This window comes from Amblyraja radiata, chromosome 28 (assembly GCF_010909765.2).
Source record: "Amblyraja radiata isolate CabotCenter1 chromosome 28, sAmbRad1.1.pri, whole genome shotgun sequence".
Classification (NCBI taxonomy): domain Eukaryota; kingdom Metazoa; phylum Chordata; class Chondrichthyes; order Rajiformes; family Rajidae; genus Amblyraja; species Amblyraja radiata.
In genome coordinates this window covers 20,954,690-20,979,587 of record NC_045983.1, presented here as the reverse complement: position 1 = coordinate 20,979,587, position 24,898 = coordinate 20,954,690, and the positions used below count along the sequence as shown (strand labels likewise).

General features: G+C 44.5%; 1 protein-coding gene across 1 annotated transcript in view; it reads right to left on the bottom strand.

Moving 5' to 3' along the window:
* Positions 1-16,942, bottom strand: part of hip1 (huntingtin interacting protein 1) — a 205,782-nt gene extending 188,840 nt beyond the window's left edge. Inside the window, exon 1 of the mRNA XM_033046044.1 lies at positions 16,729-16,942. Within this exon, the coding sequence (XP_032901935.1) occupies positions 16,729-16,833 (105 nt within the window). The 5' untranslated portion in view covers positions 16,834-16,942. The remainder of the gene's footprint in view (positions 1-16,728) is intronic.
* Between the last annotated feature and the right edge of the window lie 7,956 nt (positions 16,943-24,898).

The window sequence follows — 24,898 nt, the reverse complement described above, 5'->3', positions numbered from 1 at the left end:
GCCCATAAATGGAAATTGTATATAGAACAATATTTAATGGATCAAACATCTCGTCATCATTCATTTTCAGGGCACACAGTGGTGGAAAAAGGCAACCAGAAGACAACATCAAAGGATGGCTGACATTTGTAGAGTAATACCCTTACAAGGAACTAAAAGAATGGAGCCAGAAATGATATTCATGTCTTCCCTGTGAAGCATTTCCAGCATTCAGCTCTAATTTAACCTTTCCTTTGATTCATAGTGCCCACTTGCACTTCTAAAAACATCAATCTAGCATTGTGCCTGTAATGATCGAATCGATAAAGCAGCAAGTGCTGCATGACAAGAATGAATAGAAACATCAGCAATCTAGAATTGAATAAACTCCTGAACCATAAGACATTACGTCACTGTAATTATTTTCTTATATGATACAACTGGTTATAACAAAATATGCTTTTTGGTCCCTTTTAAACAAAAACATCTCTAAATTGGAAACTCCAAACATGTATTGCTCATTGTCAGTACCAGAGGCGTTTGTGGCTGCCTTCTTGAACAGTTGTATTCTATCTAGTCGAGTCTTGTGGGCAAAGAGCTCTGAGCCTTGAACCCAGTGACAATGACAAAATGTCCAAGTCTTGAAGGTGTTGTGGGTACTTCGCTTGTCCTCTATGCAATGGATCTCAAGGATTGGGTAAATCCAGTCCAAAAACGCATGACTGCAAAAACTACCTAACATTCTATAGATAATTCACCATGCAATTCTGATGAATTAGGCTTAGACTATTCAAGCTTGAGATTCCAGTAAGAAGAAAAATGCAAAAAATTAAAATGGTATGAAACCCACAAATTATTGTCTTTGATGAGAACATTTAGTTTATCTGCAGCTTCACAAGTGTGCCAGACCAATGCCAAGGATACACTTAACATTTGTCTCAGCCAAACACAAAATTAGACAGGAACATAAGGAACTGCAGAGGCTGGAATCTTGAGTAAAACACAAAGTGTTGGATTAACTCAGCGGGTTAGGCAGTATCACTGGAGAGAATGGATAGGCAACGGTTTGAGTTGGGACTCGTCTTCAAAAAATTGGACAGTATGATAAAGCTAGATTTGCAGCACTAAAGTACCGTGTTCTTTAATAGATGGAGATTAATTTATTCATGTAGCCACATCAAAAAGATGACAATGGAATTTTTAATATGTTAATTGTTGTGAATCATATCTGCCTCTGATTACACTCAGAAGTGAGCGAATTTGTTAACAGCCAAGTAAAGCTCAAGTAACAGATTTCCAATCTAACCTCCAATGCTGTCCATGTGATGTTTGCGTATTGACCCTGTGACCATATACAAGTTGGTCACTATATGTTTCTCCTCGTGTGTAGGGAGTAGTGGAATTTGGATGGGGAAAAATCAAATACGAGAGGGCATAGCTTTAAGGTGAGAGGAGCGAAGTTTAAAGGAGATGTGCAGGGCAGGTTTGTGGGTTTGTGGGGTTTTTTTACACAAAGTGGTGAATGCCTTTCCAGACGCTGCTGGAGGTCGTGGTTGAAGCAGATACATAAGTGGCATTTAAAATACGTTGGATACATATACGGATATGCAGGGAATAGAAGGATATGGGTTATGTGCAGGTAGATAAGTGATGGTCTTGGCATGTTTAGTACAGACATTGTGGGCTATACTGTTCTGTGTTGTATGGCTGAGTTTATATGGCTATCGTAGTCTTAACCTAAATAAACATTTCTAAACTGAAGCCAAAGAAAACCTCTGTAGAAGTTGGGCTGCATTCTGTCCCGGCGGTATACGAGGTGCTGCTGCTTGTTTCCCCTACTGTTTTCCTCTCTCCTCGTCCCAACATCCACCTCCACTCATTTTTCCCCACACCTGGCTCTATCTGCCCACCATCCCTCTCCTTACCGGGTTCCACCCATCACCTGCCAGCCTCTGCCCATCTCTCCCTCTCACTAGCTAACTCCCCTCTCAGTCCTTGAGTAAGGAACTCAACTTGAAAAGTCAACCAGCCCTCCGCAGATTCAGCCTTACCTGCCGAGTTCCTGGAGCAGTTTGTTTTCTGCTTCAGAATACTGCATCTGCACTCTCCCATCTCTTTATACCATTGAACTGGAAATGTGATCAAGTATTTTTGTTTTTACACTTCCAGCAATACATCTCAAAGTCAATATGACTGTCATTCCTACTTCTCAGTCCTCTGTCAAGACTTTACAGAGTTTGTTTTGTCAAGATAGCCATTTCTTTGTAGGAATTCTTCAATGGCTTTCTGTAAATGCGTTTTTTTTTAATGATGAGCCTATCCCAAATCCCAATCAATAGCACCACCACCACCTCACTTCCCAGTGAAACAATTAGTGTAATATTTTCTGTGTGTTTTTTCCTGTTAATCTTCCATGTTTTTTCTTTTGTAGCAATATTTTATTAGCCAGTGATGAAAGGCTGTATTCTAGTGAGCACTCTGGATAATTTTATCTTTCCCAATACTAGCTGGTTCTTTTTCAGTTTATGGACGTCCTGGCCGAATTCAATAAAATGGGACTTGAATCTCCGAGGATGTAAACATACCAGGTCGCATTTCCTGTGTATGAAGGAACTGCGAATGCTGGTTTAAACGAAAGATAGACATAAAATGCTGGAGTAACTCAGCGGGACAGGCAGCATCTGGAGAAAAGGAACGGGTGATGTTTCGGGTTGAGACGTCACCCATTCCTTCTCTACAGAGATGCTGCCTGTCCCGCTGAGTTACTCCAGCATTTTGTGTCTATCTTTGGTCATATTTCTTGCTCTATTCAGCCTGAGCCCACCTTGGAGAGGTGAAGCTAGCCGAGAATCAAAGGAAAACAACTCAATCCTTTCCTAAAACGTTTATTGAAATTAAGTTACACTGCAAACATTATAATGTAAATCACCACAAATAACATACAAAACATTACAAGAAATTACAAATTAATCTCAGATATAAAAGATGTTACAAGTACAATGCACTCCAGCAGATTTATTGAGTTTATAAAACAACAATAACATCACCGTAATTAATTCTGACTTAAATTCTGGACACTACTCTCCCTGTAACCAAACAAAGTTGCCCCTCACCACCTCTCCTCATCCCTACCTGTGCACGTTGATCGGATCCATCTACAATTTCCTTACATGTTGCCAAAGTCTTAGATACAAGATACAACTCAGAACATTAATACCCCCTCTCCGTTTGTGCTTTTCCAATCCGTGCATGGTTTATTACTCCTTGTAAGGCTGCACTTCTTCACTGTTGATCATGTGTTTTGAATTTTCATTTCAAAGCTGTTGTGATGGAGAAGAGTCCCTCATTTATCGGCACCTTGTATAATTCCTAGTCCACCAAAATTCCACATACCATACAGGCTTTGCTTAATCTGGTGTGTGAAAGAATATGACTTTACTTGCAGCTTTCATCAGCCTGTTTTTTTTGTTTTTTCAAACAGAAACTCCTGCCTAGTGTCTGGGAAGCATTTTGGTCAATTTTCGGTTAATGTTGCCAATGTTACTCAGCTTTCTAAACCAGGAATTAAGTACACATCTTACTGAATGTTTCTGCATTTACTTAATTTCAATGATTTTTGAAAATGCATAAAGAAAGTTGGGAAAATTATCAACTAGAATTCCCACGATGGGGAAAGTCTGGGGCTGTGAACAGTCAGCAAGCTCATCTCCAGTGCCCTCGAGTTTCATGATCAGTTTGGAAAGTGAGACATAGCAACCTCATTGTGCCAAAATATAGGAACTCCTGCAGGGGGCGACGGACGGCATGGTTGCAGCTCATGGTTTTGGTGGAGGCAGCTGCTAGAGGCCCTACAGCAGCCAGGTGAGAAAGTAGATGGAGCACTGCCTGCAGTGGAGAAGCATCGCCACCTCCTATATTATCAATTCAGTGCTGCCAGGATACCATGAGGTAAAATAACAAAATGCCCACCACCTTAGGCCAAGATCAGACTTCTTCAGAGACTTGAAAATTGCAGTCGAATGTGACACAATGTGCGTGCTGTGCCAGAAGAGGATCTACTAATCGTTTCATTCTTACTTGTGTACAATTGTAATCATATATAGCATGATATGCCTGGATAGCAGGCAGAACAAGCTTCTCACTCGATACACGTGACAATAATAAACTAAACTAGAATACCGCAATGTGTTTACACGATGGACAGATTTCAGATAACGCTTACAATGTTTTGACATTGTAAAGTACTATTAACATAACAGTATACAAAATAAAGATAAGGAGACAAGTATTGAATAATTTCTCATCAATTATGATGTGTTTAACTGAACAAACCAAAATAATTTTCCATGCAATAACAGAAAAAGGATGGGGTGGGCAGCAGGTAAAAGTGATTCTTGTTATTAATAATGGCCAAGGTTGTAAAAGCCACTGCAAATCAAATCAACAAGATCTTTGCCCAGGAGAATAACTCCCATCAATCATTGATCATGAAGAGATTCACAAATACAGTCACAGAGAGAGATTATGGAAGATTTGTCGTGAATGTCCATGGGGCAATTAGTTAACATTTGTAAGTGGGTCACACTGTAAATCCAACAACTTTTGTTCCCACTTGTATTTCAGCTGAACGATTACATTTGGTAAAACACAAATTTGAGACTGCCATCACAAGTTCTTCCCAATGATCCTCAGCATCCAGAGTGGCAGAGGAAAAGCAAGAGTTAATTTAAGAAATAACGTGTGGTGGTTGAAACCCAGTGCACTCCATTCAACGGGGGCAGGTACTCACAGCGTTGGTGCCTGGTGCACCATCAGGTCTGCTAGAAGTCAACCACTGAGAGATCTGTTGCTCAAGTGGATCCAATACAGTCCGCTGCAACATTATACCTGCAAACACATCTTCAACAAGCCAATATATAAAGGTGCTTAGAGTAACAAGGGGCTTCTTCAAAGTTAACAGTCATCATGAAAATATTTAATTGACATTATTATTGTTCACAGCATTCCCGCTGTGGATGGTTAACTGGTTATTGTAAATCGACTCTGGTGTATGGGAGTCGTAGTATCGCTAGCCGGGGAGGGAGGGGGGGGGGAAGAGGGGGGTTGTTGGGAATGTGGTAAGTAAATAGAATAGCTGTAAATGGTGCCTGGTCAGCATGATCCCATTGGGCAAAGGGCCTGTTTCTGTCCACCATGACTCAATTGATTTAAATATTTTATTAATTTACTTTATGGCAAAATTATTAGGCAGTTATGAATTAACATCAAACCCAAGTGAGAATATGGATGCAGCTACAACTTGAAACACATCCAAAGTGTATTTTCAAATTGATATTAGATTATTTTTATTTATTTTATTTATTAGAAAATAGGTGCAGGAGGAGGCCATTTGGCCCTTTGAGCCAGCACCGCCATTCATTGTGATCATGGCTGATCATCCACAATCAGTAACCCTTGTCTGCCTTCTCCCCATAATCCCTTGATTCTGCTAGCACCCGGAGCTCTATCTAACTCTTATAAATTAATCCAGTGAATTGGCCTCCACTGCCTTTTGTGGCAGAAAATTCCACAAATTCACAACTCTCTGGGTGAAAAAGTTTTTTCTCATCTCAGTTTTAAATTGCCTCCCCTTTATTCTTAGGCTGTGGCCCCTGGACTCCCCCAACATTGGGAGCATTTTGTCTGCATCTAGCTTGTCCAGTCTTTTTATAATTTTATACGTTTCTATAAGATTCCCTCTCATCCTTCTAAATTCCAGTGAATACAAGCCCAGTCTTTCCAATCTTTCCTCATATGACAGTCCCGCCATCCTGGGGATTAACCTCGTGAACCTACGCTGCACTGCCTCAATAGCAAGGATGTCCTTTCTCAAATTAGGAGACCAAAACTGCACATAATACTCCAGATGTGGTCTCACCAGGGTCCTGTACAACTGCAGAAGGACCTCTTTACTCCTATACTCAAATCCTCTCGTTATGAAGGCCAACATGCCATTAGCTTTCTTCACTGCCTGCTGTACCTGCATGTTTACTTTCAGTGACTGGTGTACAAGGACACCCAAATCTCAATGCACTTCCCTTTTTCCTAATTTGACAACATTGAGATAATAATCTGCCTCCTTTTTCTTGCTGTCAAAGTGTATAAACTCACATTTATCTACATAATACTGCATCTGCCATGCATCTGCCCACCCACTCAACCTGTCCAAGTCACCCTGCAACCTCCTAGCATCTTCTTCGCAGTTCATACTGCCACCCAGCTTTGTGTCATCTGCAAATTTGCAAGTGTTACTTTTAATCCCATCATCTAAATCATTTATATATATTGTAAATAGTTGCGGTCCCAGCACCGAGCCTTGCGGCACTCCACTCACCACTGCCTGCCATCCTGACAGAGACCAGTTTATTCCTACTATTTGTTTCCCGTCTGCCAACTAATTCTCTATCCATGTCAATACTATACCCCCAATACCATGTGCTCTAATTTTGCACACTAATCTCCTGTGGGACCTTATCAAAGGCTTTCTGAAAGTCCAGATAATCATACACTACATCCACTGACACTCCATCCATTTTACATCATATCCTCAAAAAATTCCAGAAGATCAGTCAAGCAGGATTTCCTCTTCATAAATGCATGCTGACTTGGACCAATCCTTTTACTGCTGTCCAAATACACCGTTATCACTTCTTTAATAATTGACTCCAGCATCTTCCCCACCACTGATGTCAGGCCAACTGGTCTATAACTCCCCGTTTGTTCTCTCGCTCCTTTCTTGAAAAGCGGGATAACATTAGCTACCCTCCAATCCACAGGAACTGATCCTGAATCTATAGAACATTGGAAAATGGTCACCAATGCGTCCACGATTTCTAGAGCCACCTCCTTGAGTACCATGTGATGCAGACCACCTGGCCATGGGGATTTATCAGCCTTCAGTCCCATCAGTCTACCCAATACTATTTCTCGTCTAATGCACATTTCTTTCAGTTCCTCTGTCTCCCTAGATCCTCTGTCCTCTAGTACATCTGGGAGATTGGTTCTGTCTTCACTAAGGAAGACACAAACAAAGTACCTGTTCAACTCTTCTGCCAATTCCTTGCTCCTTTTCCTCCGTCTTAATATGGTGAAGAGGCTGGGTATGAAAATCTAGAGCGCGCACACACACACACACACAGTTGGCAACTACAGAATTATTGCCAAATCCTTTGTTGCTTTCGAGATTGTGTTGGTGTGTGGCCTTCTTAGGAGGGCAACAGTACTGTTCAATGAGCAAAAGATTCTTGGATCCCTGACAGCAATGGCAATAAAGAAATAAGCCAGCATGGAGGGGAATTTGAAAACAGCAGTGCTTTTGAGCACATTGTGCTGTTGCCCATCCTGGAAGGGCAGCAATCAATATCACATCAGCATACTTAGCAATAGTTGGCAGACGTGCCCTCCTGTAACAAAGCTGCACAATGTGGCTTCTGGACCACATCCTAAAACACGTCCACTCAGGTTTGCACAAGCTACTTCCACAACGTGAATCTAAAAGATTTCAGATTTAGATTTTAGACATGGACTTTAGATTTTAAGCAAATGACACCCTCATCCCTCCGTTAAAGCTTGATAACATACCTGATTTAACTTTAAATTCAAAACATTGAATTAAGTAACAAGAACAAACCTAATTGTAAACAATATCAACGTCTAGTATTTCAAACAAAATAGCTTTGAAAGCTCAGGGAGTAGAGGGTGGCTGCTGTAGGGAAAGGGAAATGGTAATCACAGCCCTCTGAACACAAAATATTTAGGGCCGATCAGTACATTAATCAGAGTTAATAATCCACACAGGATGACTCAACTGTAGTCAAAAACATTGAAGAACTGCACATCTTTCAGAATCCTGAGTATTCGTATATCAAAGTGTTTTTATCCTGACAAGAACAACACTTTCACCCAGGACACCAAGGCAGTTCTGCTACTGACTTATTAACCCAAACTCATATCTTGCCAGCTTGTGAAGACTTTTTCCTGAAACATCTTATTGTTTAAAAAAAAACTGCAGAGATAAGTGGTGGAGCCAAGTAGGTTTCTGAAAACAGATTTCAAATGTTTAAAAGCAATCCCAAACCCACTCCGACTTAAGACTAGTATCAGTGTCAGGTTATCATGGTGTTTCAGATACTGAACAAGTCCCATGGTCAAGGGTGACCAACAACAAACACCCTAATGTACAAAGTAATGGTGACTAGGTGGCAAGAGACCATTCAGTATAATGGAGGACACCCAGACAAAATTAGCACAGTAATAAAGCCCCAATGCCACAAAACCCCTCCTCAATTAGATGGAATTTAGTGACTGCCATTAATGCTGATCTCACGAATTTCATGGAGAATATTTACATTCATAAATCTTTGAGCAACTTGGAATAAAAGATACACATGCAACTTCTCGTGAAGAACAGCAATCAAAAATCAACATCAAATCTTGCAATGCAATTGGGCTCCTTAAATTGTCATTACTTCCCACTGGAATTATACAGGACAGAAATTCTCAATTCAACAGACTATGACAACTAATGACTTTTTTGTCCAAGAAATAATTGCACACAATACCCATGGCAAGGATACAGGAAAGAACACACTAGCAAATTAACCAGATCATCCTAGAAGCGATGGAGGTGGTTTTGTTTACTATATGGTTATCTACACAGGAATACAAAAAAGTAGTTTTATTTTGTTCTAAATTCCACATGACCCAATAGAATCATCATATAGAAACATAGAAAATAGGTGGAGGAGGCCATTCGGCCCTTTGAGCCAGCACCACCATTCATTGTGATCATGGCTGAATAAAGAAATAAAATCTGAGAACGTAAAAAAAAAAATCAGGAAGACATTATGTATGATTGAAGAATCCGTTGGTAGCAATAGTCCTTCAGCTGCGGTCATTAAAAATATAGCTGGTAAATTGTAATTTAACATCAGGATGGAGAGAGAGCCCAAAGAGAAATAAGAGTTTAGCTTTCAGTTTAGCACAATCAAGCAGAGTGAATGTGTTGGAAGGAACTGCAGATGTTGGCCTAAACCGAAGACAGACACAAAAAGCTACAAGCAACTCAGGATAGGCAGTGAGTGTATCTGGAGAGAAGGAACTATGCTGCCTGTCCCACTGAGTTGTTCCACCTTTTTGTGTCTATCAAGTGGAGTGAATAATGTATATAAAGCAGGCAAGGAATACATGCCTACATCAAAGCACATCAAAACACCACTGTACATCAAAGCAAATAATGCTTAAAAATCAATGGCAACTCCTGCAGACTATTTCAAGCACCAGCATCCTCTTAAATGTTTAATCCAGCCAGTCCTGGTAAAACACAGGCATCATGTGGAATCAAAGAGATAACATTTCAATATTCAGAGATAACATTTATTCCCATTGCAACTCCCTGCCCACTCCTACACCGACCCATCTGTCTGTCCTCAGCCTCCTCCAGTGACAGGGTGAGGCAAAGCATAATCTACAGGATTCCACTTTGCTAATCTGCAAACCTACGGCATGAATATTGAAATCTCTAGTTTCAGGTAATCTGCTCTACCCCCCCCCCTGCCCCCCACCGGCCCGTCTATCCACCCCATAATCCTCCCATACATACCTTTCTTTTTCTCAAACACACCAGCCACCTCACCCAACTTCTTCCCCACCCGCACATTCCTCCCAAGGGGTCTCCTTCCCCCACTGTTTCCAACAGCCCACCCCAACTCCCTTATTTGGTCGCATACTCTACCTTCCCTTTCCACCACACCATCTGCAGCAGGTTTTGCTTCATCAATCACTTTTTAGCCTCCATTGTTACCTCCTCCAATTTCTCCCCCACCCAACTTCACTATCAAAACATCCCCCCCCCCCCATACCCCCCTCTTTACACTGGCTATCTCCCCTCCACTGTCAGCAGAGGAAGAATCTCGACCTGAAGTGCCGTCTGTCCATTTCCCTCATAGATGCTGCAAGTCCTGCTGAGTTCCTGCCGCAGTTTGTTTTTTCGCTCTACATTCCAGCGTCTGCAGTTTTGTGTTTCTTTTTTTTCGATTATATGTTAACAATGTGGATAGCTTTTGGAAAGATTCTTGTTTCTATTGTTTCACTCATGCTGCTGGAATGAGGATTTCTGCAATAAGAAGTCTGGCAAGTTAGACAAAGTGCAGAACAGGAAGGGGCTATATTAGGGAAAGTATAAAAATAAGTTGTTACATGACTTCTTCGAAACAGCAAAGTAAAAGTTCAGATGTGGAGTAACCACTTCACTTTATAGTTTGTACTGTCTATATGCAAAGGATAAAAATATCTGCATTCTGAAGTCACAACATGGTAAGTATATATCTCACTGTAAATGAGGAATTACTGTTCCGAATATCAGCGTTATGAGCTTCTTAAAAACAATTATCTAAATCTGTTGTGGTCTATTCCTGCTTTAGTAACACCCCACACTTGCTATGAACTGAGCTCCAGAGTAGAGCTCAGTGACTTCATTTAGGACGAAATAAAGACCAGTCTCCGTGCCAAGTGTGTAACATAGATATTTAACTGCCCTTTGTAAATTACTGGATTGGTGAGGTTTCACTATCTCATTTATGACACGCAAGAGGCATGAGAAACTAGTAGTTCGAACCATTAGCATTTTACAGTTTAATTATCAGCTGCTATTTATAAATCGTCAATAATCTCTCAACTCAAGAAAATTATTAATTTGCACAACTGCTGATAGGCTAAGTGATAGAAACCTGCTAACTATCAAACACCCTTAACCACTGCTACACAACCATCAAAGACGCCTATCGCTCTATCCCTTGCCCTCACTTCGGAAAATCCCACCATTCAGCGGTGCTACTTCTTCTTGCATACAGGCAGAAACTGAAGAAAGCACCCAGAGGTGAGGACTGTACAGAGCTGTCGGGCGGGGGGGGGGGGGGTCAGAGGAACAACTCCAGGACTGCTTGGAGTCTATAGACTGGGTAATGTTCAAGGACTATGCAACAGACCTGAATGAATAAACCACAGTCGTTACAGACTTCATAAGGAAATGTGTGGAGGACTGCGTTCCAACAAAAACCTTCCGAGTGTTTCCTAAACAGAACCCTTGGATGAACCATGAGATCCGCATTCTTCTGAAAGCAAGATCCCGGGCATTCAGGTCTGGCGATGCAGAGGTCTATATGAAGTCCAGATACGACCTTGCTAAGGCCATCAAAAAGACCAAAACTCTAAGCTGGAGGATGAGACGGATGTACAGCAACTGTGGCAGGGCTTGAATGCCATCACCTCCTACAAGGCGAAATCAGGAGGCGGCTCAAACGGCAGCGAAGCATCACTCCTTGACTAGCTCAATGCGTTCTATGCACGGTTCGGTAGGGAGAACACTGATGTGCCTTCCCGAGCCCCTATTCGCCTTGCCGGTGTTACAGTCATAGTCACAGAGGCCGACGTCAGAATATCCTTCAGAGTGGTGAACCCTCAGAAAGCGCCTGGACCTGATGGCATACCCGGTCATGTTCTAAAAACCTATGCGGACTAACTGGCTGGAGTTTTTATGGACATTTTCAACCTCTCACTTCTGAGGTCTGATGTTCCCACCTGCTTTAAGAGGGCATCAATAATACCAGTGCCCAAGAAGAGTAAGGTGACTACCAACCAATGGCACTAACCTCTGTGGTGGTTAAGTGCTTTGAGAGGTTGGTTATGGTGCACATCAACTCCTACCTCAACAAGAATCTCGACCAACTACAGTTCACACACCGCCACAACAGGTCAATGGTAGATGCAATTTCACTGGCTCTCCACTCCGCATTGGACCACTTGGACAATAAAAACACCTACACAAGACTGTTGTTTATAGACTACAGTTCGGCGTTTAATACCATCATCCCTTCCAAGCTGATTACCAAGCTCACGGAACTGGGCCTCTGCAATTGGATCTTCGACTCCCTCATCCATAGACCACAGTCTGTTCAAATTGGAGGGATCACTTCATCCTCAGTAACAATTAGTACGGGAGCACCTCAAGGCAGAGTGCTCAGCCCCCTGCTTTACTCACTCTATACCCATGACTGCGTAGCCGGTCATAGTACGAACTGCATCATCAAGTTCGCCGATGACACCACTGTGGTTGGAGTCAGAGTATAGAAGTGAGATCGCCCGACTGACCAAATGGTGCCAGCACAAAAACCTGGCTCTCAGCATCAGTAAGACCAATGAACTGATTGTGGACTTTAGTAGGGGAAGGATGAAGACCCACAATCCTGTTTATATCAACGGGACAATGGTGGAGAGGGTCAATAACTTCAAATTCCTGGGCGTGCATATATCAGAAGATCTTTCCTGGACCCTGCACACCGATGCAATTGTAAAGAGGGCACATCAGCAACTCTACTTCCTGAGAAGATTATGGAGATTCGGCATATCGAAGAGGATTCTCCTAAACTTCTACAGGTGCACGGTAGAGAGCATTCTGACTGGTTGCCTTGTGGCCTGGTTCGGCAACTTGAACATCCAGGAGCGAAAAAGACTACAAAAATTTGTGACCAGTGACCAGTTCATCACCGGCTTTGACCTCCAACCATCGAAGGGATCTATCGTAGTCGCTGCCTCAAAAAGGCAGCCAAAATCATCAAGGATCCACACCATCCTGGCCATACACTTATCACACTACTGCCATCAGGAAGAAGGTACAGGAGCCTGAAGACTGTAACGTCCACGTTCAGGAACAGCTTCTTCCCCACAGCCATCAGGCTATTAAACACAACGAATAAGCTATGAGCTCTGAACTGCAAAAAGACTATATTATTACTTGTTATTTGCATTATATTTGTTATTTATTGAAAAAAAAAATGTCCCTGTTATATACAATGTTTACCTATTCACATATTCTGTTGTGCTGCAGCAAGTAAGAATTTCATTGTCCCGTCCGTGACATATGACAATAAAACACTCTTGACTTTAACTGCAAAAGGAAGAAAATAGTTTTTAAAACAAACTATATTTCACCTTTTTGCCTTTTGCAGTTCAAGTCCTTGAAGGTGCCTTACAAATGACACCCACAGGCAAAACACAATTTCTGAATACCTCCACATTGAGTTCATATCCTGTAACAACGCTTAAATTACCCTAATGACGTGACGGATGGCATCCATTGTGATTAAGTGCACTCTCTTTTAGACCTCCTTTGAAGTATTCAATGACCATCCTTCCCAAAGCCTCCATTGCCGTGATCAATACCTGACTCAGTGGTACAGGAAACAAGGGGTTGAATTATAAAAGTTTTAACAGCCTTCCTGGGAAATCATGCAGTCCTGATGGATTGAGCTTTACCTGCAAACATCTGGGAATCAAATGCAACTTGGACTAAAGAAAAAGTTGAAAAACATAAAAAAGATAGATGTTTTAGATGAAATTAAAATTAGAAATCTAAAAGGAGGAATGAAAAAAAGTCTTGGCAGCGATTTGGGTAATGTCAAGGCCAGATAGCAAGGATAAAAGTTTGGTCGAAATGGACCTTGGGTGAAAGAGTCTTTTTTTTGTTGTTGTTGATTTGACCCAACTTAAAATTGAAGTTGAATTGCCTGAAATCAAATATTTAACAAGTTGTTTACACAACACCTTCTGAAACATAAAGAAAATCTCAAGCCACTTCACAACAGTAGATTCAAAATGAACTAAATGTAACAGTTTTCAAGATAAACCACAGAGAATGCAAGCAACCTGATATCAGCTGTCTGAAGAAATGGTAACTTAGTGTTTAGAAAATGATGAAAAGAACAAATACTTATTGAAGGAGAAACTAAAAATATAGTTCCCCACCCTCCCATTAAAAAAAAAACAGTAAAGGGGTTTGGATAACCAAAGGACATTTGATCAAACACTGTTGCACAATAATGTATTCAAAATGCTAGGAATAAGATTGCCTTCCTAACCCAACTGACCCAGGTTGCCTCAGCACTGCAACACTCACTGACCCATCTTGGTCAACATTGGCAAGTTGGGCTGAAGGACCTTCAGCCCAACTTGTCCATGTTGACCATGATGCCCCAACTACACAAGTCCCACCTGGCTATGTTTAACCCATATCCCTCTAAACACACGTGAAGGTTAAAAGTAACCTATTTTTGGAATCACTCTCAGGAGTGCTTCAACCCGCTATGCAACAGAGAGTGATTGAGTGCTATTCCTCACATTAAAAACAACTTCAAAATAATGTATTTACATACAAACTGCCCAAAAGGAGGGGAAAATATTCAAATATTTAGCAAGACTATTTGTAGGATGTCTGAAGAAGGGTTTCGGCCCGAAACGTTGCCCATTTCATTCGCTCCATAGATGCTGCCTCACCTGCTGAGTTTCTCCAGCATTTTTGTCTACCTTCGATTTTCCAGCATCTGCACTTCCCTTAAACTATTTGTAGGATACTGGTTTCTGGACTGTAAAACAATAACCTACCACAAGCAGTCTTTCTATGCAGCTAAATAGCAAACCTAAGGCTTGATCAACATCCCATGCTCAGTAAAACATTAGTGCAAGTCGGGAACCAAATGGAACATCAAACCTTACACTGAATAACCATTAAAAATGAAAGTAAAAGCAAGAGAAACAATGCCCTTAGGCTACTTATTTTATGAGAATCCTAAACACAAATAGTCAACTCACAAACGAGCTGACCACTGCCTGAAAACATTACCACTTGATGAATTGATCAGTATTTGTGAGTGATGAATAAGTCATGGTTATAAAAAATACAGCACAAGCAGTTTATAAGCACTGTTCTTAGACCAGTGGACTTGAAATTACTGAAACACAAATAGATAGTTTAAAAATGTACATACCCATGTCTCAACACTGAATACCATTCATGTAACTGCTCCACAATGCATAAAAATGCCAATTAAAGTTCAGAGCACTTATAGACTTCACTCATGAAAGAAATACATTATTAAATTACCTCATATGACTCTGGTTATTATAGAATAAAGGAAAAAGAAGTTGCAGCTGCAATTTCCATCCTGCTTTGCCCATCTCTCTCATCTGTCAGTTTCAAAGTACTCAGCAATCCAAGCTGTTCCAACACACACTCTGTGACTCACCAACAATCCAAATTAATATCCCAGCTCTTCACAGTTCTCAGTTCAAATACAGTACAACAGGGTACCCAAGGAAGTCCAAAACGTTTCGTAACAAGGGACAATACTAGAAGCTGCAAATTAAGATTTTCACAGAACGAGTTGAATATTACACTCAAAACATAACTAGATTCATATAACAGTAGAATCCGATTCACTTTCATAAACCTAATTCCAAATGTGCTGGCACTGCCTCGGAAGGTATCACTCAAAGAACAACTGCCCTTAATAAACGCAAAAAAAGCAAATTATATATAATAGACACGAAAAGCTGGAGCAACTCAGCGGGTGAGACAGCATCTCCAGAGAAAAGGAAAAGGTGACGTTTCGGGTAGAGACCCTTCTTCAGTCTGAAGAACTCCAGCTTTTTGTGTCTATCTTTGGTTTAAACCAGCATCTGCAGTTCCTTCCTGGACAAAATATATATAATGTTCTACTTTTAAAGCGCATGCACGTGTACAACGTTGTGCATTGTAACAGAAAAGTTACTATTCCATGATATTGATTTTAGATTATACTACGTTTCATATTTTTTATTCTTTCAGCCTAAACCTCACAGAAAAAAACTAGAAACAATACAAAATGAAACTGATTCATTCAAAACAAAACCTTTACATGAGATTTATACTACTGTGCTAATGCAAGAATATTGTTCTTTTCTTCAATGACAGTATCCTGCAGGCAATGCTTTCTGAAGAGATCTTAGAAAAATCACGAGTAGCCCACTGCTCTTACACTATGGTTAAGCATTTGTAAACTAATGACGCCCTGTCTAAACCAGGTCCTGTTTCAACATTCACATATTCTCTTTCAGCAATAGGATACTATACAAAACCAGGGTGTATAAACACAACCACCGCAGCCCATTTTATTTGATACAAGGATAGACCCCCTCGCCCCCATCGACGTTTGATCTCGTCAACTAAATATAGTTTTTATCCACATCTGAAAACCGAGCCACAACTGTTCCATTACTTGTACATCTCAGGGACAGTAAAATCAGGAAATATGCACACACTCCTACTGGAACTGATTAACGTATAATGATCCGCCAAATAGTCTGCTGACAAACGAGAAATAGTCTGCTGACAAACGAGAAGTAGTCACCAAATAAAGGTTATGTATATTTCTTAATTTGTGGTTTCCTGGTGATTCAGTGGGAGTCGGGAGAGGTAGGAGAATTCAGACAGGGAGGAAAGAGATGCCACAATATTTCATCGGGAGTTTTGCAACTTGTTAAAACATCACACTCCCCACAAAGTAATACTCCTGTTGACACTAACAACCAATCATCCACAAACACCAACTACCGATTAAACGATTCATCTCGCCAAACACCAGCAGATCTCCAAATAAAAGCCAGCAAAATAACTTGTTGGATAACATGCAATTCAATTTGCTTCAGTCATCCATGTGACTCGATGTCACACCCGTTCATCCAAGTAATTTAATTTACTTTGACAGGAGCGCTGGGCAGAGGCTGCGTTGGAAATTCACATTGGGGCGAGGAGTGACCATTGGGACACTCACGCAGGCGGGAGAGGTTGGGGCCCTCACCTCGACACCTCTCCTGCCCGCAACTACCCATCCTTCTCACCTGGCCACGCTCGAAGTTCTCCCTCTCCGCCTCCAGGGTGTTGCCCGTGCGGGCGCGCAGCAGCTGAGCCGGCACCTGCTTAACGGAGCTGGTCATTTTCTCCATGGCTGCCGCTACCGCTGGCGAGGCAGTGGAGGGGCAGCGCTTGTCTCGCCGGCTCGCAGCCCGGCCCGGCCCCTGCTCACCCCGCCCCCTGGCGGCCCCTGCTCACCCCGCCCCCTGGCGGCCACGGCTCACCCCGCCCCCCCCGGCCGGTCACAGCTCGTAACCCAGCCTCAGCTCACCCCGCCCCCTGGCGGCCACGGCTCGCAGCCCAGCCCGGCCCCTGCTCACCCCGCCCCCTGGCGGCCCCAGCTCACCCCGCCCCCCCCTGGCGGTCACAGCTCGTAACCCAGCCTCAGCTCACCCCGCCCCCTGGCGGCCACGGCTCGCAGCCCGGCATCGGCTCACAGCCCGCCCATGTTCCCGCCCACCAGCGGCCACAGCCAGCAGTCATTGGTGGCCACGCCCCCGGTTGTTGAGTGGCGGCCCGATGGACCACTGGCGTGGCGTCAGTGGTCCATCGGGCCGCCACTCAACAACCGGAGGCGTGGCCCTCTTCCGACGAACCCTTCTGCTATTGGATGGAGCGTGACGCTTCCCAACCCCATTGGACCGTGCTCGCTCCTCACCTCATTGGTTAAAAATTCGCTCCTTGAGATCGCTGACCAACGCTGCAAGGTTGGGTGGAATATTCGTGGCGATGTTTGCCAATGCAACTAGGGGTTTTCTATTTTATAGCCCGGCTATTTTTAAATGCAGGAAATAACACAAACTGCTTGAGGAGTGGTCTTGACCGAAATTGTGTTGGAAGGAACTGCAGATGCTGGTTACTACACAAAAAAGCGCAAAGTGCTAGAATAACTCAACAGGTAACTCAGAGAGTGGTGGCTGTGTGGAATGAGCTTCCAGTGAAGGTGGTGGAGGCAGGTTCGTTTTTATCATTTAAACATAAATTGGATAGTTATATGGACGGGAAAGGAATGGAGGGTTATGGTCTGAGCGCAGGTATATGGGACTAGGGGAGAATATGTGTTCGGCACGGACTAGAAGGGTCGAGATGGCCTGTTTCCGTGCTGTAATTGTTATATGGTAAGACAGCATCTCTGGAGAGCATGGATAGGTGAGGGGAATCTGATCGGGAGCATTCTTCAGACTCATTAATATGTGTAGGAAGGAACTGCAGATGCACCGCGATGTACTGCAGGTAGGCACTTACCATTGTTTCCAGCGTAGCGGGCCCGTTAAAACCCGCTGAAATTGTCAATTTCTGCGCTGTAAATAATTATGGAAATCGGGATAAGCGTGAGAGACATTTAGCATACTTCAGAATTCCAAAAGTGTGGAGAAATGACGGTAGATAGAAGCGAGAGCTGAAGGGACAACAACAGCCAGAGTGCTTGGCGAACATTGGCCGTTTGCTCACTGCATTTCATCAAGGCATTATTTGGGTTTTTTCTTGATTCCATTGGCATCTAAAAAGTTTCAGAAGTGATAAATCTGGCTGTAATTTGTTTTAATCGCCCATGGTTCTCGTGGGTTTTTACATACAAAATGAAAACGCCTCTGAAGCAAAATTTACAGCCAGATTTATCACTTCTGAGAATTTTTAGATACCAAAGGAATCAAGAAAAAACACAAATAATGCCTTACTTGATGAAATGCAGTGAGCAAACGCGATAATCCCCAATATTTTCAATGTTTACCAAGCACTTTAGCTGCTGTACTCCCTTCAGTTCTCGCTTCTCTATACCTTCATTTCGCTTCTCGTTTGGAATTCTGAAGTTGGGTACATGTCTCTCACTTACCCCGACTCGCACAATTTTTTTCAGCGCAAAAATTCAACATTTTGGCGGTTTTTAACAGGTAGGAAAGTACACGTTTCTAGCATTAATAACATATACCGGAAGTGACGGATGTCCTCCAGTTGGATTTAGCGGCTTCGTGCGTCGAGCCCTATGACCCAGTGACCTTCCGTGCAACCCCCCTATAGCCAATAGGTCTGTTTTTAATGCACCAATTTTGTATTCAGTAAGGTAACCACATTTTTTCGTTATTATAAACAGGCCATACACGATTATTTTTATCGAGAGATTAAATCCTTTCCTTTGTCTTCCTCTTCTCAAGCATTTCATTGGGATCTATGTCTTCTTCTTCTGAGGCAATCCATTGGGATCAGTAGACTTGTTTTTGCCACAACTAGGGCAGAGGTGTTTACCAGACCGCAGGGTGGGAATGGGTGAGGCTGGTAGTGTGGAAATCGGTGAGCGCTTTCATCACTTTGCTGGAAAAAGAGACTCGAGGGTCTCGTGCCATTTTGGACGCTCTTCTGGTTTGATCATGAGTCAGGGATTTCCATTGTCGGTGAGGATGTTACATTTATTCAATGTGCTTGAAAACCCTCGTGAACAGTTTGTGCGGCATATTGGTGCAGCAGTAGAGTTGCTGCCTTACAGTGCCAGAGACTCGAGTTCGATCGTGACTAGGGCACTCTCTGTACGGAATTTGCACGTTTCCCCAGTGACCACCTGGGTTTTCTCCAGGTGCTCCGGTTTCCTCCCAAATTTAATTCCAAAGACGTGCAGGTTTGTTGGTTAATATCTGTCCATCTATCTATCTATCTATCTATCTATCTATCTATCTATCTATCTATCTATCTATCTACCCATCTCCCCATCTTCTATACTATTACTAAAACTTTCATCTTGACCACTTCCGGTCTGCGTTGTAATTAAATATTGCTCAAAAAATATTGCTATCCTATATTGCTACGATTTATTTTGCTGAGTAAACAAGCCGTGCAAGAGCGGAGTCTTTAAAAGGGCATCAATTATACCGGTGCCCAAGAAGAATAAGGTGACGTGCCTCAATGACTATCGACCAGTAGCACTAACGCCGGTGGTGATGAAGTGCTTTGAGAGGTTGATCATGGAGCAAATCAACTCCTACATCGACAAAAACCTGGACCCACTGCAGTTCGTGTACCGCCACAACAGATCAACGGTGGATGCGATCTCGCTGGCCCTCCACTCCGCACTGGACCACTTGGACAACAAAAACTCATATGTCAGGCTGTTATTCATTGATTACAGCTCGGCATTTAACACAATCATCCCCTCCAAACTGGTTACCAAACTCGCAGAACTGGGTCTCTGCGCATCCCTCTGCAACTGGATCCTCGACTTCCTCGTCCACAGACCACAGTCTGTTCGTATTGGTGGAAATGTGTCAGCCTCAATAACAATCAGCACGGGAGCACCTCAAGGCTGCGTGCTCAGCCCCCTGCTGTACTCACTCTATACCCATGACTGCGTAGCGAACCACAGTGTGAACTCCATCATCAAGTTCGCTGACGACACCACTATTGTGGGGCGTATCACTGATGGGGATGAGTCAGAGTACAGAAGAGAGATCGAGCAACTGTCCATATGGTGCCAGCGCAATAACCTGGCCCTCAACACCAGCAAAACCAAGGAACTGATTGTGGACTTTGGAAGGAGTAGGAGGGGGACCCACAGCCCCATTTATATCAACGGATCGATGGTTGAAAGGGTCAAGAACTTCAAATTCCTGGGGGTGCACATCTCTGAAGATCTTTCCTGGTCCGAGAACACTAACGCAATTATCAAAAAAGCTCATCAGCGCCTCTACTTCCTGAGAAGATTACGGAGAGTCGGATTGTCAAGGAAGACTCTCTCTAACTTCTACAGGTGCACAGTCGAGAGCATGCTGACCGGTTGCATCGTGGCTTGGTTCGGAAATTTGAGCGCCCTGGAGAGGAAAAGACTACAAAAAGTAGTAAACACTGCCCAGTCCATCATCGGCTCTGACCTTCCTTCCATCGAGGGGATTTATCGCAGTCGCTGCCTCAAAAAGGCTGGCAGTATCATCAAAGACCCACACCATCCTGGCCACACACTCATCTCCCTGCTACCTTCAGGTAGAAGGTACAGGAGCCTGAAGACTGCAACAACCAGGTTCAGGAATAGCTACTTCCCCTCAGCCATCAGGCTATTAAACCTGGCTCGGACAAAACTCTGATTATTAGCAACCACTTTCTGTTATTTGCACTACCAGTTTATTTATTCATGTGTGTATATATTTATATCATGGTATATGGACACATTTATCTGTTTTGTAGTAAATGCCTACTATTTTCTGTGTGCTTAAGCAAAGCAAGAATTTCATTGTCCTATACAGGAACACATGACAATAAACTCACTTGAACTCACTTGAACTTGAACTTGAGTCGGGAAAGCCGCTGTGTGGAGTCGAGAGGTGCTGTGTGGTGCCCAGTGGCCGCTGAGTGGAGTCTCTCCCCCCCCCCCCCCCCCACACACACACACACACTCTTCCCCCCCCTTCCACACTCTTCCCCCCCCCCATCCACACTCTTCCCCCCCCATCCACACTCTTCCCCCCCTTCCAAACTCTTCCCCCCCCCTTCCAAACTCTTCCCCCCCTTCCACACTCTTCCCCCCCATCCAAACTCTTCCCCCCCTTCCACACTCTTCCCCCCCATCCACACTCTTCCCCCCATCCACACTCTTCCCCCCCCCCATCCACACTCTCCCCCCCCCCCATCCACACTCTCCCCCCCCCCCATCCACACTCTTCCCCCCCCCCATCCAAACTCTTCCCCCCCTTCCACACTCTTCCCCCCATCCACACTCTTCCCCCCCCCATCCACACTCTTCCCCCCCCATCCACACTCTTCCCCCCCCCCCCATCCACACTCTTCCCCCCCATCCACACTCTTCCCCCCCTTCCACACTCTTCCCCCCCCCTTCCACACTCTTCCCCCCTTCCTCACTCTTCCCCCCCCCCATCCACACTCTCCCCCCCCCCCCATCCACACTCTTCCCCCCCATCCACACTCTTCCCCCCCCTCTTCCACACTCTTCCCCCCCCCCCCTTCCACACTCTTCCCCCCCCCTTCCACACTCTTCCCCCCCCCTTCCACACTCTTCCCCCCCTTCCACACTCTTCCCCCCCCCTTCCACACTCTCCCCCCCTTCCACACTCTCCCCCCCCTTCCACACTCTTCCCCCCCTTCCACACTCTTCCCCCCTTCCACCCTCTTCCCCCTTCCACCCTCTTCCCCCCCTTCCACCCTCTTCCACCCTCTTCCCCCCTTCCACCCTCTTCCCCCCCCTTCCACCCTCTTTCCACCCTCTTCCCCCCCTTCCCCCTCTTCCCCCCCTTCCACCCCTTCCACACTCTTCCCCCCCCTTCCACACTCTTCCCCCCCCTTCCACACTCTTCTCCCCCCTTCCACACTCTTCCCCCCTTCCTCACTCTTCCCCCCTTCCACACTCTTCTCCCCCCTTCCACACTCTCCCCCCTTCCACACTCTCCCCCCCCTTCCACACTCCCCCCCCCTTCCACACTCTCTCCCCCTTCCACACTCTCTCCCCCCCCACAGTCTCCCCCCCCTCCACACTCTCCCCCCCCCCCTTCCACACTCTCCGCCCCCCCCTTCCACACTCTCCCCCCCCCTCCCCACATACCCCCTTTCCCCTCCTCCCGACCCCCACACCCGCACCCCCACTTCACCCCTCTCCCGTTCCTCCACCCACACCTCCTCGCCCCCCCACACCTTACAGCTGAGTACCCAATCAGGAAGATCTTGCAAATCTTTTTTTGAATTCTTAAAAGATGTCCACGAAAGTCACGAGAAGTCTGTGTGTGTGTCTGGCTTTCAAGCACACAGGTGTAAGAAATAACAGAGGAGCAAGAATTTCCATAATGCAAGGACTCTCAGGGTCAACGTGTGATGGATTGTTCAATTGTCTACCTCAAATCAGAAGACTTATCTACTAACACTAAAATCAAAGATTATAGAAGAGCTCTTTGACTAAAATGATATTGTTTGCATGCACAGTACTCAGGTGGTCACAGTGGCGCAGCGGTAGAGTTGCTGCCTTACAGCGAATGCAGAGCTGGAGACCCGGGTTCCATCCCGATCTCTGTACGCAGTTTGTACGTTCTCCCCATGACATTCAGATCTTCAGTTTCCTCCCACGGCGGTTGCGGTTTGGCTTGGTAAATTTAAAAATTGTCCCTAGTGTGTGTAGGATAGTGTTAATGTGCGGGGATGGTCGGTGCGGACCCGGTGTTTCCGCGCTCTATCTCTAAACTAACCACGGATATGCCAATCCCAGATGAACAGGAAAATATCAATTGACTCACTTAGCCTGCTTATATTCCAGTTGAAAGAATTTAGTTTAGATCTGCAAACTATGCAAATAAAATAGAGATCACAAAACAGTGATGAAACTAAACTAAAGTGCAAACTAAACTAAACTGCCTGCGCAAAGGCAAGATGGGAAAATAGCAGTAGAACTTCCTGGGAAATTGGAAGTTATATTCTAGGGGAGAATTTGTGACATGTCACCATTTATGGTCCATCCGTAACTGCCTGTGCAAAGCTATTAAGCTCTAGAACACCCACCCAAAACTAACCTCAACTATGAAATTCTATGGACAGTCTGTGGGATTAGCAGGAGATTAGCAAGAGATACGACTGATTGGCTCTAGCCCAAGTGGGAGGAGAGAAGTGAAAACAGTTAAAGTAGGTGCCAAGGACAGGCAGACTTGACTCCGAACTGCTGTAGTTTTGGGAGCAACAGCAGCAGGAGCTTAGCAAGAGATACGACTGATTGGCTCTAGCCCAAGTGGGAGGAGAGAAGTGAGTTAGTGCTGGGAAAACAGTTGAAAAACTGAGGAATTTGGTTTGTAAATTGGTAAATCAGGCAATTTATCCGTCAATTTAAGCAAGACTGCTCTTTGCGAGCGGCAGTGAGTGAGCGGCCTTGTGAGGGAAGTGCCCAGTGAGAAAAGTGTGAGTCTTTGGCTCGAGAGCCTTCGGCGAGGAGATGAAAGAAGGAAATGTCAGGCAAGCTGATTCAGTGCGATGCTTGCAGTATGTGGGAGGTCAAGGACACCGCTAGTGCCTCTGGCTGCTACAAATGCGAGAAGTGCATCCAGGTGGAGCTCCTGAAGGGCCGTGTTGGGGAACTGGAGAAGCAAGTGGATGACCTCCGGTTCGTCCGAGAAACGGAGTCGTTCCTCGACAAGTCCTACAGTACGATTGTTACACCTAAGGTACTGGAAGAGAGAAGGTGGGAGACAGTGAGAACGGGAGGGAAGCATGGAATGCCAACGTCCCCGGGTGTTGTACCTCTTGTGAACAGGTTCACCCACTTAGAAGCTGTCGGGACAGAAGAGGTGTTTACACTGGGCGACGGACTGGCTTGTGATGCGAATAGGGCTGTTGAGCCAAAACTAAAAAGGCCTAAGGCAGGCAACGCCATTGTAGTGGGAGACTCCATTGTGAGAGGTACCGACAGGGGTTTCTGCGGCAACAGACGGGATGCGAGGATGGTGTGCTGCCTTCCTGGTGCCAGGATCCAGGATGTCACGGACAGAGTGCAGAAAATCCTCAAGGGCGATGGTGAACATCCGGTAGTGGTAGTGCATGTCGGCACAAACGATGTCGGAAAGAAGGGGATGAATATTCTGCAGCGTGACTTTAGAGAGCTCGGAAAAATGCTGAAAAGCAGGACCTCCAGGGTTGTTATCTCCGGTTTGCTTCCAGTTCCTCGTGCTGGCGAGAGCAGGAACAGGGAGATACGGGACCTGAACGTGTGGCTGAGGAACTGGTGCATGGGGCAGGGATTTAGATTCTTAGATCACTGGGATCTGTTTTGGGGTAAGGTGGAACTGTACAAAAGGGACGGATTGCATCTTAACAGGTGGGGGACCAGCATTCTGGCATGCAGGTTTGCCACTGCTACACGGGTGGTTTTAAACTGAATAAGGGGGGTGGGGCGTCGAATGGGATAGTGGAGGATGGAGTTAAAGGGAAAGGGTTTCTTAAATGTGTGAGCGTAGAGACAGAGGGGTGTAAAATGAGGGTAGAAGCAATAGGTAGCAAGGTGAAAAGTAAAAGTGGCAGGCAGACAAAACCAGGACAAAAATCAGAAAGGGCCACTTTTCAACATAATTGTATAAGGGGTAAGAGTGTTGTAAAAACAAGCCTGAAGGCTTTGTGTCTCAATGCAAGGAGCATTCGTAATAAGGTGGATGAGTTGACTGTGCAGATAGCTATTAATGACTATGATATAGT